General features: G+C 50.3%; 1 protein-coding gene across 11 annotated transcripts in view; it reads right to left on the bottom strand.

Annotated features, from left to right (window-relative positions):
* The window catches only part of EPS15L1 (epidermal growth factor receptor pathway substrate 15 like 1), a 121,477-nt gene that overhangs the window by 67,423 nt on the left and 36,097 nt on the right, over positions 1-17,957 (bottom strand). For all 11 annotated transcript variants that reach the window (XM_064381687.1, XM_064381680.1, XM_064381682.1 and 8 more), the window contains 5 exons: positions 16,787-16,882; positions 15,975-16,037; positions 11,553-11,678; positions 8,378-8,437; positions 5,192-5,425 (listed from right to left, as the gene is read on the bottom strand). In XM_064381687.1, coding sequence (XP_064237757.1) covers positions 5,192-5,425; positions 8,378-8,437; positions 11,553-11,678; positions 15,975-16,037; positions 16,787-16,804 — 501 coding nt within the window. In that variant the 5' untranslated portion in view covers positions 16,805-16,882. The remainder of the gene's footprint in view (positions 1-5,191; positions 5,426-8,377; positions 8,438-11,552; positions 11,679-15,974; positions 16,038-16,786; positions 16,883-17,957) is intronic.

Here is a 17,957-nt window from a genome sequence, read left to right as displayed (position 1 = left end):
GCAGCTTGAGGTTCACAGCCCCGGGGCTGGGCCACCTGCTGCACCTGCGGCCCCTCTTACCACCAGCTCATGGTTAACCTGAGAGAGGCAAACGCCACCGTGGGTCAACCAGGGCCTGGTCACCTCCTGGTTCAGAGGCATCGAGGCCCCTCGGCACTCAGGGGCAGGCCCCTTCCATGGCCCACTCCGCCTGCATTGCCGCTGGCCTTCAACATACCCATCACGCCACAGTTCACGGCATCTGTGTTCTGAACTCTAGACATGCTTTTCCTCTTCCCGTTATTTTTTTTTGGTCATATTTATACAAACCACTCCTTTTAAACAATCTCATAATAGCAATGAGAATAAACACCTGAGATGATGAAGGAGAGAAAGGATGGGCATATATGGCTGGAGGATTCCATCGTTCCTCCTCCACGTTCCTCCTCCAGCGACTGTACAGAAAAGCCCCACCCACACTTCACCTTCAGTGAATGCCATGATGCCTGAAACTGCCACTCAAAGTCATTCCTCTTAGTTATAAAAGGATTTCCTAGGCCAGGCGCGGTAGCTCACGCCTATAATCCCAGCACTTTAGGAGGCCAAGGTGGTTGAGGTTGAGGCTGGCTCCGTTCCTGAGGCTAGCTGAGAACATCTGAGCCCAGAAGTTCAAGACCAGCTTGGACAAAATGGCAAAACACTGCCTCTACTAAAAATACAAAAATTAGCCAGGTATGGTGGTGCATGCCTATAGTCCCAGCTACTCGGGAGGCAGAGGTTGCAGTGAGCCAAGATCACGCCACTGTACTCCAGCCTGGGCGACAGAGGAAGACTCCATCTCATGGTGGGTGGGGGAGAGGAGGATTTCTTAAAGAGTTCTAACAGTGTTGCCAACCCGAAGATGCCCATAGGATTAGGAGGAGAAGGGACTCATGGTCAAGACTGGGAAACAATGGGTAAACTCATTTACTCTTCATGAATAAGTCTCCTGTGATGTCCAAATCTAACAGGCTTCTGATACAAACTCAGGGAATTCAGAAAGCAAGCTTGGGAAACAAGGGATACCATGTGAACCAGACCAGCTTACTTCGGGGGTTTCAGGTAGCAAGCATGTGTGATGAAGCACAGTGAGGACTTGATCAAACAATTTATCAAAATCTATGGAGCTAGGCCAGGCACAGTGCTCATGCCTACAATCCCAGCACTTTGGGAGACCAAGGCAGGAGGATTCCTTGAGCCCAGCTCAAGACCAGCCTGCATAACACAACAAGACCCCATCTCTACAAATAAATAAATAAATAAAAATTAAAAAAATTAGCTAGGTGTGGTGGCATCCGCCTGTCCCAGCTACCAGGGAGACTGAAGTGGAAGATTACCTGGGCCCAGGAGGTTGAGACAGCAGCGAGCCGTGATTGCACCACTATACTCCAGCCTGGACAGCAGAGCAAGATCCTGCCTCTTATATATTAAAAAAAAAAAAAAAAACTATGGATCTAATTCAAATAATAAGGGTTCAGATGGCAAGAGTAACCTGATTTTTACTTGTGACATTGTACTGCGTAAATTTTGTGAGCTGCCTCAAGTCTGGTGGACATAAAGATGCCAATAAAGGAATTCTAATGGGAAATGGGCTTGCTGCCTTTAAGTCAAGGGGCTACAGCAAGCTAACCTCATAAGCCAAGGATCACAAAAAGGTAACAGGTGCCAGACAAGCTGAGCTGGGGCGGGACACAGAAACAAAGAGGTTTTCTGTGTCTCTCGGGTCCCAAGAAAAAATTACGCATGAAATTATGGCACTGGGATGACAAGAGTCTTAATGATATTTGCTAGGCATACGAAAGTAACTCACTGCCTGATTTCTGGGGCTTCAGAGTATGTCAGCAGCAAAATTCTGATGCCAACTTGGCTATAAACCCAACACAGGGCAGCCCTGCCCGTGAAGCTGGCTCTCCCCAGGGAGGGCTGGGCTTTAAGGCCGGTTCAGCAGCCACAGGTCCCAAGGGAAGGAGATCAGACCCTGGTGGCTGGAAGTGGCTTCACGCAAACCTGGTATGAGGGCAAAGCCGAGTGGCCCTTGGGGGCCCCAAGACAGAGTGTTGCTGGCCTGGAGATGAGGAAAGTGGAGAAGGGGAAGCATGTGGACTGTAGGTCCCCAGAAATGCTCATTTTAATGACTGTGATCCTACCAGTGCCATCCTGAGGGCAGGTGCTATACCCCCCACCCCACCCCAACAGGGGCACTGGTAAAATCAGTCTAGTCAGAGGGTCTGGGGAGAACCACCAGATCACCAGGGAGGTGGGTTATAAAGCTGGGTGACCTGTGCCTGCCAGTGAGTTTGGCCCCACTAGCTTCCTTGCCAATAAAGCACCCCCCAACCCCAAGCTGGCCTTCAATACTTAACTCTTGGCAAGAGCTCTGCAGACATAGGCTGGACACAGTGGCTCACACTGGTAATCCCAGCACTTTGGGAGGCTAAGGCAGGTGGTTCACTTAGCCAAGGAGTTCAAGACCAGCCTGGGCAACATGGGGAGACCTCATCTCTATTGAAAAAATGATAAATGAATATATATTTTTTTTTGAGATGGAGTTTCACTCTTGTTGCCCAGGCTGGAGTACAGTGGTGCAATCTCAGCTCACTGCAACCTCCGTCTCCCGGGTTCAAGTGAGTCTCTGGCCTCAGTCTCCGAGTAGCTGGGATTACAGGTGCCTGCCACCACGCCTGGCTAATTTTTTTTGTATTTTTAATAGAGACGGGGTTCCACCGTGTTGGCCAGGCTGGTCTCAAACTCCTGACTTCAGGTGATCCGCCCACCTCAGCCTCCCAAAGTGTTGGGATTACAGGTGAGAGCCACCGCGCCCGGTCAGATTTTTTTTTAATTTTTTTTATTTTTTTTATTTTTAGACGGAGTTTCGCTCTTGTTACCCAGGCTGGAGTGCAATGGCGTGATCTCGGCTGACCGCAACCTCCGCCTCCTGGGTTCAGGCAATTCTCCTGCCTCAGCCTCTTGAGTAGCTGGGATTACAGGCACGTGCCACCGTGCCCAGCTAATTTTTGTATTTTTAGTAGAGACGGGGTTTCACCATGTTGACCAGGATGGTCTTGATCTCTTGACCTCGTGATCCACCCGCCTCGGCCTCCCAAAGTGCTGGGATTACAGGCTTGAGCCACCGCGCCCAGCCTCGGTCAGATTTTTTAAAAAGCACTCTGCAGAAACAAGGTACTATGCTATCTGGGAAAACAACAGCCCAGCAGGTGCTAAGTGCCCCCCTTGGCCCCCTTTCCGACCCCACCCCATTGGCCCCCTCTCTCCCGCTGCCCTGGCCTTCTTGTTTCTAGAACACACCATGGGCTCCTGTGTCAGAGGGCAAGGCTACTCCCCTGATAGCTTGTCATTCAGGTTTCAGCTGGGATGTCACTTCACTGGTTGCCTTCCAGCTGCAGAGCACACCCCATACACACCCTATACACTTCCAGACCCAGCTCTATCCTGCTGGCTCAGGCTGTCCAACCTTCCTTAGTTCACTGATTTGCCAATCACCTGTCACCCTCATGGAGGGCAGGAGCTTGTCACATGGTCACTGGGGACCCTCCCAGTGCCCCCAGCATGTGCCAAGGTATGATGAGTGGGTTGGTGAAAATGCCTAGACTGGGCTTCCTGGAAGCCGGGCTTGCTAACAGCCAGCCACGTGAAACTCCCCAAGGGGAGGCTAACACCTGTGGGCCCTGCGTCTCCCCCGGGCTGCAGCAATGGCAGGAGGTGTGTCAGGCCCCGTGACTGAGCCCTCCCGGACCCCTCTGAGATTGCCTCTTTGAAACTCTGTGGCGCAGTGCCATGTTCTACAAGCTCCTTGGAAACGAGCCTCCCAAGTGGAATACTTCACTTTACATTTTCATCCTTCCTGTCCACAGTCTGAAGCTGTGTGGTGATGCTGGCTGGCTCTTGTCACGACCACTCACTCACTGCTGTGCCTCTGAAACCGCAAATGAGGCAGGGAATGATGCGTGATTCCAGATATAACTCTGCGTCGCTTTCTCGGGTTTTAGACGATCTTAAAAATGCCTGCATTTGCCAAACCAAGAAGCATCTTTTTGGATACATAAGATGTGGCCATGGGGAGGAACAGAGCCCCCACGTGTCTTCCTCACATGGGAGAGATGCCTCCCTTGCTCACCAGATCACTCCACACGCTTACCACTCACTGAGCATTTTCATTTTCTTTCTTTCTTTTTTTTTGAGATAGAGTTTCACTCTTGCCCAGGCTAGAGTGCAATGGTGCAAACTCAGCTCACTGCAACCTCTGTCTCCCAGGTTCAAGCAACTCTCTTGCCTCGGCCTCCCATGTAGCTGGGATTACAGGTACGCACCATCACACCCAGCTAATTTTTGTATTTTTAATACAAATGGAGTTTTACCATGTTGGTCAGGCTGGTCTCGAACTCCGGACCTCAGGTCATCCACCCGCCTCAGCCTCCTAAAGTGCTGGGATTGCAGGCATAAGCTACCGCACCTGGCCCTTACTAAGCATTTTCTAAGTCCCAGAGAGTGTTCTAGAAGCTGAAATTATCACTAAAAACTAATGCTGTTCTCATAAAGCTAACAAGAGCGAGGAACATGGAGACAAGACAACACACAGTTGGCCCTGGAAGAGGCCAGGCCGGGACCACCCAGAGGCCTGCGGCTGCAGCAGAGCAGAAAGGAGGAGATGGGAGGTGGGAGCATGTGGGTGTGTACAGGGTGGTATTTACATGCAAGTGAATAAGAAAGTTCATTGTGAATCCCTGTAGCAAATTTTTTTTTCTTTTCTTTTCTTTTTCAAAGTCTTGCTCTATCGCCAGGCTAGAGTACAGTGACACGATCTCGGCTCATTGCAACCTCCGCCTCCCAGGCTGAAATGATTATCCTGCTTCAGCCTCCCAAATGGCTGGAATTACAGGCATGTGCCACCACGCCCAAGTAATTTTTTTGTATTTTTAGTAGAGATAGGTTTCACCATGTTGCCCAGGATGGTCTCAATCTCCTCACCTCACGATTCGCCTGCCTCGGCCTCCCAAAGTGCTGGGATTACAGGCAGGAGCCACTGCACCCGGCCGCAAATAATTTTTAAAAACATTTCATCACGAGCTTGACCGTTTTGGGATTACCTGTTAAGAACTCCCAAGAAACATCCTACTATGGTCTGAGAGGGCTGTGTCTGCTGAGGGCTCCATACCTGTGTTTGCTTGAGGCTGTGCTTGGGGGACAGGCTCCCTGTGCTGTTGAGGCTGCTGACGCTGCCGTGGGATGGCGTGGAGCGGAGGCTGTCTTTTGGAGGGGGGCTGGCGGGCAGGACGGGGACGGCGCCAGGGAACACAGTCTTCTTTCTCTTGGAGGGTGGGATGAGGGACGGAGGCAGGGTGGAGGGCACGGGCTCCTTCTCGAGGGCTCGGTACACCAAGTGCATGGCCTGTGGGTGCAAACGACAACGGCGCTGAAGGGGTAAGGCTGGGACCAGGGACCACCAGGAGAAGGCAGAGGGCAGCCCTTTCGGGGGCTGTAGTGACAGGACAGACACTCTGTGAGGACGATCCCAAGCTAACCAGAGTGAAAATTAATTGATCCTGATGAGTCACTTTTGATGTGTAACTTTCCAAGACGTGTTAAATGATGACACGAGACTGAAGTGCACACGGAAAGAATTCAATCAAGCCAGACTCCCTATGCATCCCTTCACCACTTAGGGAGGCCACCGGCTCCAGGCCTGGCAACTTCCCAGCACTGGATTTGGAAGTCTAAAGACACCAGAAGAGAGGCATGTACATACTTCAGGAGCAGGCCCCTCTACTTGGGAGGCTGAGGTGGGAGGATCACCTTAGCCCAGGAGATGGAGGCTGCAGTGAGCTGTGATCTGTGATCATGCCACTGCACTCCAGCCTGATTGACAGAGTGAGATGCTGTCTCTATAAAACAAAACAAAACAAAAAAAAAACCAGTGGAACTGAGGATGCATCCATGAGGCAGGCCACAGCCACAGAAATAAATTCCCTGTGGAAGGCTAACTAATAAAAGTGCAAGGAATGATGGTTTTGATAGCCACCATCATCATAATTAATCTTGCCCGATTAAGGCAAGACTCATCAGCCGTGGTGGAACTCTCAGGGAAGAGTCTGAGAGTCATGGGTGTTGACAGTCTCAAGGCGACCCCCACAAGAGATGAACTGAGCACAGAGGGAAAAAGAGCAACTGCCCAGAGGAACCCAACCTTCACCTTGACCCAGTGATGAACGTCAACATGGCAGTAAGAAGACATGTTAACACCATGTTCCCCCAGGTGGGAGGCCCACGTAGGGAGGGTGTGGCCTCCATGGGATTCCTGTCCCACAAGAGTACACCACCTGGGTCATCAAGAGGATCTGGCAGCCAGGCCCACGCCCAGGGACACGCCATAACTGCTGGCCTGTGCTCTTCAAAGTGTTCACATTGAAGCCAGGCACAGTGGCTCACACTTGTAATCCCAGCATTTTGGGAGGCCAAGGTGGGTGGATCACCTAAAGTTAGGAGTTCAAGACCAGCCTGGCCAACATGGCGAAACCTTGTCTCTACTAAAAATACAAAAAGAAAAATTAGCCGGACGTGGCAGTAGGCACCTTTAATCCCAGCTACTCGGGAGACTGAGGCAGGAGAATTGCTTGAATCCAGGAGGCAGAGGTTACAGTGAGCTGAAATCGCACCACTGCACTCCAGCGTGGGTCACAGACAAGACTCCCTTTCAAAAACAAAACAATGACAACAAAAAAACAAAAGTCCACGTCGAGAAACACAAAGAGAGATGGAGGCACTGTTCTAGATTCCAGGAAACGAGAGACAAAGGACAACCGGATGTAACACACGGGGCTGGGTTCTCTCTAGACACAAGGGACATTTGTGGGACAACTGATAAAATCTGAGTAATAGTCTTGGCTTAGATAATAATAGAACAGTCATAGAGAATATAAGGTATATATACCGGGTATAATATAAATATCATAAATGTGATGCTATCATGTGAATTTCCTGATTTTGAAGTGGAAAATGGTTATGTGTAAGAAGTCCTTGTTTATAGGAAATACACACTAAAGTGTTTGTGGATGAAGAGGCATCATGTCTGCAACTTAACTCTAAGATGGTTCAAAGGCAAACTTGGTGCAGCGGTGGGGAGGGCGAGATAGTTATGGAGGGAGGGAGGAAGAAGAGAGGAGAAAGAGAAAACGAATGTAGTAAATCAACAACACTGGGAAATTCAAGTGAAAGGTTTTCAAAAGAATCCTCTGTGGGAGGCCAAGGAGGGAGGTTGCTTGAGTTTGAGGCTGCAGCAAGGGTGTTCACGACACTGCACTCCAGCTGAAAACACAAGACTCTGTCTCAAAAACAAAAAATAATTATCTGTATTACAGGTCGAGTATCCCTTATCCAAACATGCTGGGGACCACAGGGTTTCAGATTCTGCAGTTTTCTGAATTTTTGAATGTGTCTATTACACTTACTGGTTCAGCTTATTAATTCAAAATTCTGAAATCTAAAATCCTCCAGTGAGCGCTTCCTTTGAGCCTCATGCTGGTGCTCAAAAAGTTTCAGATATTGAAGCATTCTGGTTTCAGACTTTCAGATTAAGGATACTCAACCTGTCCTGAAACTTTCCACATAGGAAGAACTATGTCAAGATAAACAGTTAAAAAAATGAAAGAAGGAAGCCTGAGTGTGGTGTCTCACACCTGTAATCCCAGCACTTTGGAAGGCAGAGGTGGGCGGATCACTTGAGGCCAGGAGTTCAAGACCAGCCTGGCCAACATGGCGAAATCCCATTTCTACCAAAAATACAAAAAAAAATTTAACTGGCTGTGGTGGAGTGCACCTGTAATTCCAGCTACTTGGGAGACTGAGGCATGGGAATTGCTTGAACCCAGGAGGAAGAGGCTGCAGTGAACCAAGATTGCACCACTGCACTCCAACCTGGGCAACAGAGCAACACTCCATCTCAAATAAAAAGAAAGAAGAGGCTGAGTGCCACAGCTCACACCCGTAATCCCAGCACTAACAGACATCGCGGTGGGAGCATCACCTGAGGTCAGGAGTTCCAGATCAGCCTGACCAACATGGCAAAATCCTGTCTCGACTAAAAATGCAAAAACTAGCCGGGTATGGTGGCGGGTGCCTGTAATCCCAGCTACTGAGGAGGCTGAGCGGGGAGAATAGCTTGAACCCAGGAGGTGGAGGTTGCAGGGAGCTGAGATCACGCCACTCTCTCTACTCCAGCATGGTTGGCAAGAGCGAGACTCCATCTCAAAAAAAAGAAAGAAGAAAAACAAAAACAAATCCAGCAACCCCCAAGCACTGCAAGTTTCCATTCTCGGCTGGGTGGGAAGGAAGCAGCAGGACCTACCACAGCGAACTCGTCTCGATCCAAGTGCCCATCCTTGTCGATGTCACTGAGGTCCCAGACCTGCAAGGGAGAGACCAACATGGGTTACTGTGGAGGAAAGGACTGGGTGAGAGTGAGACCACCTACCAGACCTCAAGACTCTCAGTCGTGCACTCACTGGAGTCAAGAGATGGCAGTCAACGGGCATTTCAGAACCAGTCCACGGGTTCTCGGAAAAGCCATCACCTGTGAAATACTGTCAACCACCAGATCCACGTTCTGACAATCATCATGATTATAATCATGGCCAAGGCTACACTTTAAACTTATCCTGAGTGTCTTCATTGTCTTGCAGAGACATCTTAGAAAAGACAGCTTTGATTGAGTACAGGTGTTGCCCTAAACACCCATGTTCCCTATGCTCACTCCTGCAAACCCCACCCCTCCCTTGCATTCTCAGCTGGGCAGGGCTGTGGGTTCATGTCTGAGCAGGTCTGTGGGTCTTGCCTCCTCTCTCCAGCAGTGGCTGGTGAGACAGGTGTCAGGCCCACTCAGTGCACTGAAGAGGAGGCAGGCGGGCATGGGCTCTGGACCGTGCCTAGAACACATGCAGATCTCAAGCGCCATTGCACTGCCAGCTTTCTGGCCCATGACAGCCTTCCTGGATGGGCACACCTGCCTGCCAGGCCAACAATGGGCAGGCCGCCAGTGCCTGGAAATAAGCAGATGCCCGCGGCTCCATCCACGACGCTTCATGTGTCAGCATCACCCCTCCCCAGCCAATCACCAGGGCTTCAGTCTAGGCAGGTTTCTCACACCTGGATCCTCCTCTCCACCTATGCTGCTGCGTCCAAGCTCAGGCCTCACCATCCCACGCAGGCAAGAGCGTCCAGCTGGCCTCCCTATCCCAGTCTTGTCCCTCTGGCTACCACAGGGACTGCTCCAGAACACACGCCTGACCCTGCCCCACCGTGATCCTCAGCCTGGCAGATGAGGCCCTGTCACCTGGCTGCTGCTGAGCCCCTGAGAGCAGCAGGCCCTGCACCCCAGCCCAGCCTCTTCAGATCCCACGGTGACCTGAACATGCTTTGCCAGGGAGCCAGGACTCCAACAGGCCTTTTGGGCTCCACAGTCCTCCCTCGGCCCAAGGTTCCCACCTCGGCACTGCTGCCGTTAAGGCCGGATCACTTCGGAGCATGGGCCGTGCCATGCACTGTAGGGTGTTGAGCAGCATTCCTGGCCTTAACCCACCAGACACCAGCAGCACCCGACCCTGGTGTGACAACCAAAAACGTCCCCAGACATTGCCCAATGTCCCCTAGGGGACCGAAGTGCCCAGAGGGAGCCCTGGCCCTAACTGGCATGCCAGGCTATCTGCAGCCTCTGTGCCTTCGCTCAAGTTGTCCACATGCTCAGACTTCCGCCAGAGTTGCCCTCACCCTGGAGGATGTGACCAGGGGTACCTCTTCTAGAAAGTCTTCCCTGCCTGCCCTGCTCCCCCTGCTCAGGAGGGTCAGGGACCCTCCCCTCTACCACTACCCTCACTGGGCCAAACTATGATTATCCAGGATGCAGTGTCAGGGGCAGGGCTGTCCAATGGACAGGCCAGGCTCTGAGGACAGTTGCTCCAGAATGCACATGGGACTCTGCCCACCCCTGCCTGCAACAGGACCTCATCCCTTCTCCATCCACCCTTCCACAACTGTACAATCCATCCACCCTGAAGATCCACTTCCCCATGTGAAAAATGGGGGGCGGAGGGGTGTGAGACACAGTCCGTAACAGGGTGGCTCCAAGTGCTGGATGTGCGTCTTCATGCAGAGCACTAGGGCCTGGCCTGCACATACTGAGCCCTCGGTAATTAAGTCTTAGTATCTCAGCCATTACTTATTTGACTTCCTTGACAGTATCTAATCATCCCCACCTTCCCACTGCCCAGCACAAGGCATGGTCCACTGCGGGCTCAGAAAAATGCCTACTGAATGACTGACCAGATGCATGACGTGTGGGTGCCTGGATGCACAGATGGATGATGGCACGGATGCACATGTGCACGGATGAATGCATAAATATGAACGCACGGGGGCACAGCAGCATAGACGTACGAGTACACAGACACACGCACAGATGCGTGGATAAACACACTGCAGGAGCATGTGCACACACAGATGAATGGATCATAGACAGGGATGCAGAGGAACATGAGTGCATAGATGCATGGATACAAAGATGGCCAGGCACAGTGGCTCAGCCTGTCATCCATCCCAGCACTTTGGGAGGCCGAGGCGGGTAGATCACCTGAGGCCAGGAGTTTGAGACCAGCCTGCCAACATGGTGAAACCCCATCTCTACTAAAAGTACAAAAATTAGCTGGGTATGGTGGTGTGCTCCTGTGGTCCCAGCTACTCGGAAGGCTGAGGCAGGAGAATTGTTTGAACCCGAGAGGTGGAGGTTGCAGTGAGCCGAGATGGCAGCACTGTACTCTAGCCTGGGCAACAATCAGACTCCATCTCAAAAAAATAACAATGGGCCAGGCGTAGTGGCTCACGCCTGTAATCCCAGCACTTTGGGAGGCTGAGGCAGGCAGATCACAAGGTCAGGAGTTTAAGACCAGCCTGGCCAACATAGTAAAATCCCATCTCTGCTAAAAATACAAAAATTAGCCAGGCATGGTGGCATGCACCTGTAATTCCAGCTATTCAGGAAGCAGAGGCAAGAAAATCACTTGAACCCGGGAGGCAGAGGTTGCAATGAGCCGAGATCACGACATTGCACTCCAGCCTGTGCAACAGAGCAAGGCTCTATCTCATAAAAAAGAAAAAGAAATAAAAAGATAAAGACACACATTCCAACATTCAGCATAATGGAACAGGGGAAAGCCCAGGTTGGGGAGCTTAAGGCTGAGCTCTACTGGTCCCAAAGCCCCAGGTAGCAATTTCAATTTTGAGTCCACCTCCTCATCTGTGAAATGGAAGGATTCTGGCACCTTCCCCAGGGCTGGGTGAGCACTGTGATCTGCACCCTGGGAAGCCCTGAGCCAGCCAAGATGGACCCACAGGAGCCCTGATGAAGCCCCTGATGGCACAGGGAGAAAACAGAGCAACAGCCTCGTAAGCACCATGGGGAAAGAGAATGGTGGCTCCCACGCACAGCAGGGACACCAAGTGTGGAAGAACCAAGCCCACGGCCCACTCACCCGGCCCAGGACATCAAGAGGCAGTTTTGAGTTCATGAGGACCGGCTTGACCTTGTCTCCGGAGAGCAAACCATTGATGGGTAAGAGGCTTTCAAAAATCCCATCAAATTTGGCCTTTTCCTCCACCTAGTTGAAAAGAAATAGCTCGAGTGAGTAGGAGAGTGCGCCTCGCCTGTGTGAGTGTCCAGACCGAGCTCTGACCCAAAGCCGAGTGAAAATGGTCATGGATCCATCATTGCCCTTGGCTAAAAGCACCAAATGATCTTAGAACAGTCTCAACCCCTTGGTTTCCAAAGTGCACGTACACCCTGAAGGAAATAGCATTATAGCAACCTTGGAGCTGGGAGCCAAGGTCCTCGGGAGGAAGGTCCTGGCCCTAGGTCTCACCCTTCATCCTAGCTGATGCCTGAATGGGGCAGGGGTACCCCACAGTGGCACAGTGTCTTTGCAGGGAGACAAAGATCACTCACTTGCCTCCGAGGACCCCACTTGTACCAGAAAGACAAAAGTGTGAGCAGATGTTAGTGCTTGAGCAAATAATTATCAAAACCAACTTTAAATAAATACAGGAAGCCATCTGTTTCTTTTGAGACAAGAGTCTTGCTGTGTTTCCCAGGCTAGAGTGTAGTGGCGCGATCTCGGCTCACTGCAACCTCCAACTCCCAGGTTCAAGCAATTCTCGTGCCTCAGCCTCCCGAGTAGCTGGGATCACAGGCATGTGCCACCATGCCCGGCTAATTTTTGTATTTTTTGTAGAGTCAGGGTTTTGCCATGATGACCAGGTTGGTCTCAAACTCCTGGCCTCAAGTGATCTGCCTGCCTCGGCCACCCGAAGAGCTGGGATTACAGGTATGAGCCACCAAGCCTGGCCATATTACAGGAAGCCCTCCGTTTCTAATGGTAAATAAATTACTACATAAATAGGAATCGCTCTTCATGAACAGAGGGAAGGTACAGCATTAGGATGCAGAGTCGCAGCTCCTGCTGTTCTGAAAGATACAGCGCAGGTAGCCCATGAAAGGGGCCATGAGTGAGGCAGCAGCTTCCAGTCTGTTTCACCCTCCAAAGGAAACAAGGCCCATGGTGAGTGGGACCCAGAGAGAGTACACCTCTTGCAACCTGCTCAGCCACACACTGGAACTACTGGGAACACTAAGAAAACACCCTCAACCAGTGTTCATCAACAGATGAATGCATAAGCAAAACGAGGTAGATCCAGGCAGCAGAACATCCCTCAACCACAAAAAGGAAGTGAGTTCTGACACATACTACAGTGTGGACAAACTCTGAGGACAGCATGCTAAGTAAAATAAGCCAGGCACACACAAAATACAAATGCTCTATGAGGCTGGCACAGTGGCTCGTGCCTGTAGTCCCAGCACTTTGGGAGGCCAAGGCAGGGGGATCACTTGAGCACAGGAGTTTGAGACCAACCTGGGCAATATGGTGAGACCCCATCTCTAAAAATAAAAAACAAAAGCAAAAACAAACTAGGCCAGGCACAGTGGTTCACGCCTGTAATCCCAGCATTTTGGGAGGCCAAAGTGGGCAGATCACTTGAGGTCAGAAGTTCAAGACCAGCCTGGGCAACATGGTGAACCCCTGGTCTCTACTAAAAATACAAAAATTAGCTGGGCGTGGTTGCATGTGCCCGTAGTACCAGCTACTCAGGAGGCTGAGGCAGGAGAATCACCTGAACCCGGGAGGCGGAGGTTACAGTGAGCCGAGATCGTGCCAGTGCACTCCAGCCTGGGCAACAGAGTAAGATTCCATCTCAAAAACAAAAAACAAATACTGCATGACACCATCTATAGGCGGTCCCCTCCTCCCTAGGCAAATCCACGGAGACAGAAAGCAGAAGGATGGGTGCCAGGGGTTGAGGGAGTGGGAGGTTCAGATATAGAGTTTCAGTTTGGGAGGACAGAAAGTTCTGGAGCTGGATGGCAGTGATGGCTGCACATTGTAAATGTACTTAACATTCCTGAACTGCACTGTTAAAAGTCGTTAAGATGGTAAATTTTATGTGATATGTCTTTCAACCACAACAAAAACTTTTAATTTCTCTTTTTTTTTAACCGATCCACTCCAGATGCTGGAAAAAACTATTATTATTATTATTTTTTTTTTTTGAGATGGAGTTTTGCTACCCAGGCTGGAGTGCAATGGCACGATCTCGGCTCACTGCAACCTCCGCCTCCTGGGTTCAGGCAATTCTCCTACCTCAGCCTCCTGAGTAGCTGGGATTACAGGCACGCGCCACTATGCCCAGCTAATTTTTTTTTGTATTTTTAGTAGAGACGGGGTTTCACCATGTTGACCAGGATGGTCTCGATCTCTTGACCTCGTGATCCACCCGCCTCGGCCTCCCAAAGTGCTGGGATTACAGGCTTGAGCCACCACGCCCGGCCAAAACTTTTAATTTTTAAAAAGAAAAACCAAGACAGCGCCCTCAGTCACAGAGGTGAGGTCACAGGCAGCCAGTGCACAGCTGTCGGTGCTGAGAAGCTGAGCGCTGCAGGTCTGTCTCGGGTGCCTGGGATCCTCTCCCAGCCATCGGACTTGCTGACTCAGTGCCCTCAGAAGCCCAGGAATGTTCACAACAGAAACAAACACTTGGCACTTCGGGCTTGTTCTTTCTGACTGTGGCTGTGAAAGGAATACAGAATCTCTCTTGACCACAGTCCACCCCAATTACAGCACCCGGTCCCTCGCTCCCTGACTCCTCTCTGCAAGGTCCCCAGGCCCCTCAGTCCCAGCTCTTCCAGTGAGGCCTGAACATAACCCCTGCTGGAAAAGAGCCACCACATATTAAAGAATAAGATCTCTTGGCGCTATTTCTCATGACAAAGAGCTCTGATTCTTTTTTTGTGAGAATGAGTCGCTCTTTTGCTCAGGCTAGAGTGCAGTGGCGTGATCTTGGCTCACTGCAATCCCCACCTCCCTGGTTCAAGCAATTCCCCTGCCTCAGCATCCCGAGTAGCTGGGATTATAGGTGCACGCCACCACGCCCAGCTAATTTTTTTGTATTTTCAGCAGAGATGAGGTTTCACCATGTTGGCCAGACTGGTCTTGAACTCCTGACCTCAGGCAATCTGCCTGCCTTGGCCTCCCAAAGTGCTGGGATTACAAGCATGAGCCACCCACACCTGGCCAAAGGAGCTCTTTTTCAAAGTCCGCACAATGTGCTGGGTGACAGGGAGAAACCCTTCACCACCATGATCGCCACTGGCAAAGTGCTTGATGACAGAGGTGGCTGCATGACTCCTTGGCCACATGACACGTCTTCATGTCCTCTCCCTGCACAGATGCCCTCACCCAGCCCAGAACCTCTCCAAGAAGGAAACCAACCAACCGTGTAAACACGGGATGAAAGTGCTTAGGGCGGGGGGTAGGTCTGCCTTTATTTGATAGCAAGAGTGTTACTGATGTCAGGATTGGAGGCACAAGCACGTGAGGAAACGCAGCAGTTTGAAAGCGAAGGGAAGGTGAGGAGGCCTCGCGTTATCTGCGGGAACCACCCTCACTCCTTTAGAAAGAATTCTGTACTTAGAAGCCAGCCCTCGCTTTTTTTTCTTCTTTCTGGAAGCAGTAGCACATCTTTCCAGCCACAACATCCTCTGTTTTAAAAATAACACTTCCAGTGCTGAGGGAAGCTTTTCAGAAAGCAATCAGAACGTCAGGGAGGAAAGAACAGTAGCATGCAAAGTCGCTGGAAAAAAGCGAGAAAGCAAGGAACACATTTGGGGGTCCACGTGCTTGCAAGCTCTCACCGTTTCCTCTTCTATTCTGCATAAGCAACACAAGCAGCAAAAACCACAGAACGTGACCTAAAGATGCAAGATTTAAACTGCAGCCTTTTAAGAATCCAACTCCTGCCGGGCGCGGTGGCTCACACCTGTAATCCCAGCACTTTGGGAGGCCGAGGCGGGTGGATCACGAGGTCAAGATATCGAGACCATCCTGGTCAACATGGTGAAACCCCGTCTCTACTAAAAATACAAAAAATTAGCTGGGCATGGTGGCACATGCCTGTAATCCCAGCTACTCAGGAGACTGAGGCAGGAGAATTGCCTGAACCCAGGAGGTGGAGGTTGCGGTGAGCCGAGATCGTGCCATTGCACTCCAGCCTGGGTAACAAGAGAGAAACTCCGTCTCAAAAAAAAAAAGAATCCAACTCCTGACACTTAGCTAGTTGTCCCGAAAGGCAACTCCCAATCACAGTGAAGGGCTGCAGCCTTTGTAAAACATGTTCATCTGAAGAGGTGTTGCATCCAAGCACTGCAGCCACTCAGACGGAGACAGAAGAGCTGACACAATCATCCTATAAAATGTCTGAACAACATCAAGCTAGAGCAATTCCAGAACAACTGCTGGAAGAATTCTATCTGAAGGACAGCCAAGGAGCTGTCCCCATTCACTTACCCTCACAGCCCAGTGGGCCTCTGCAGAGGGTGGCGTGACCATCAGAGGGCTGCTGGTGTCGTGCTGAGAAGAGACAGAAACATTCCTTTGTGGCTGGCACAGAATTAAATCATAGGAGGGTGGGTTTGCTGAAAAGGATACACGTTTCAAAGTGCTTTCAAAAAAGTAAAGACTTCAAAAAGTTAAACACAGAATCACCACATGACCCAGCAATTCCACTCCCAGGTATTCACTCAGAAGAATTAAAAGTGAGTGTTCAAACAAATCCTTGTACATGCATGCTTGTAGCAGCACTACTCACAACAGTCAACAGGGTGGCAATAACCCACATGTCCACAGAGATGAATGGATAAAGTGTGGTCCATCCACACAATGAAGTACAGAAGAACTGATCCATGCTAAGACACGGATGAACCCTGAAAACACGATGCTGAGAGAGAGGCCACACACGAAAGACCATGTTATAGAATTCCACTGATATGCAATGTCCACAACAGAGAAATCCATTGACAGAAATCAGATTAATGGCTGCCAGCGACTAGGAGTGGGGGAGACAAGGAGTGATTACTGAATGTGGGTGGGGTCCCCTTGAGGGACCAGATGGAGGTAATGACTACACGACACTGTAAATGTACTAAATGCCTCTGAATAGTTCACTTTAAAATGACTGATTTTCTATTATGTGGATTTCACAATAAAAAAGGCAGGCTAGAGAAAACATGGAGATACATGTGCACATACACACATGCACATACACATGCACACGCATGTGGTATTAGAAGAATGTGAACCTGAAGGGCTTGGACACTCACGAATTTAGGCGGCGGCATACTCAAATTCAGATTGCTCAAGGTCACTTCATGGCCACTCTGTGCACAGGCCACCAGTCTCAGTGCAACATAGAAACCCTGCAAGACCAAAGAAAGAGAAGGAGTGAAGAGCATATCACCAGTGAGGGTAGGGGGAGCTGTCTCTAACAGCAGGCTTCAGGAAAGAAGGCATCCACTTTAACAGTGAAGACTGTCCATGCCGCCGGGCATGCTGGCTTACGTCTATAATCCCAGCACTTTGGGAGGCCAAGCCAGGTGGATCGCCTGAGATCAGGAGTTCGAGACCAGCCTGACCAACATGGTGAAACCCCGTCTCTACTAAAAATACAAATATTAGCCGGGCATGGTGATACATGCTTGTAATCACAGCTACTCAGGAAGCTGAGGCAAGAGAATCACTTGAACCCAGGAGGCGGAGGTTGTAATAAGCCGAGACTGCACCACTGCACTCCAGCCTGGGCAGCAAGAGTGAAATAAAAAAAAAAAAAAAAAAAAAAAAAAAAAAAAAAGACTGTCTATCTGGAACATTAGGCTAAACTGTACTCACTTTGGGGACATCGCTTAAATGAATACACTAAAATGGACTTATCCAGCTGGACGTGGCTGCTCATGTCTGTAGTCATAGCACTTTGGGAGGCCGAGGCAGGTAGATCACCTGAGGTCAGGAGTTCGAGACCAGCCTGGCCAACATGGCAAAACTCCATCTCTACTAAAAATACAAAAATCAACCAGGTGTGGTGGCAGGTGCCTGAAATCCCAGCTATTTGGGAGGCTGAGGCAGGAGAATCACTTGAACTCAGGGGGCAGAGGTTGCAGTGAGCCAAGATCACGCCACTTCACTCCAGCCTGGGTGAAAGAGCGAAACTCCATCTCAAAATAAATAAATTAATTAATTAACTAAAATGGATTTATTCCACTGCATCTCGAACTCTGTAAAATTTCAGATGCATGTATTTTCCAAAAATTGTGAGCTCCCAACATTTAGGAAAGGTTAGATTGTATAAAGCAGCCAAGTTAACATGGACAAATGATGGACCAAATATGTGCCGAATTTTTGTTTGTTTCAGAGACGGGGTGTCACGCTGTCACCCAGAGTGCAGTGACACAATCACAGTTCACTGCAGCCTCAAACTCCTGGGCTCAAGCAATCCAC

The sequence above is a fragment of the Aotus nancymaae genome, unplaced genomic scaffold, assembly GCF_030222135.1.
Source record: "Aotus nancymaae isolate 86718 unplaced genomic scaffold, 86718_ANA_hifiasm-v0.15.2.pri h1tg000028l, whole genome shotgun sequence".
NCBI classification, from domain to species: domain Eukaryota; kingdom Metazoa; phylum Chordata; class Mammalia; order Primates; family Aotidae; genus Aotus; species Aotus nancymaae.
Note: the sequence above shows the minus strand (reverse complement) of the source record. Positions and strands in the feature narration are given on the sequence as shown.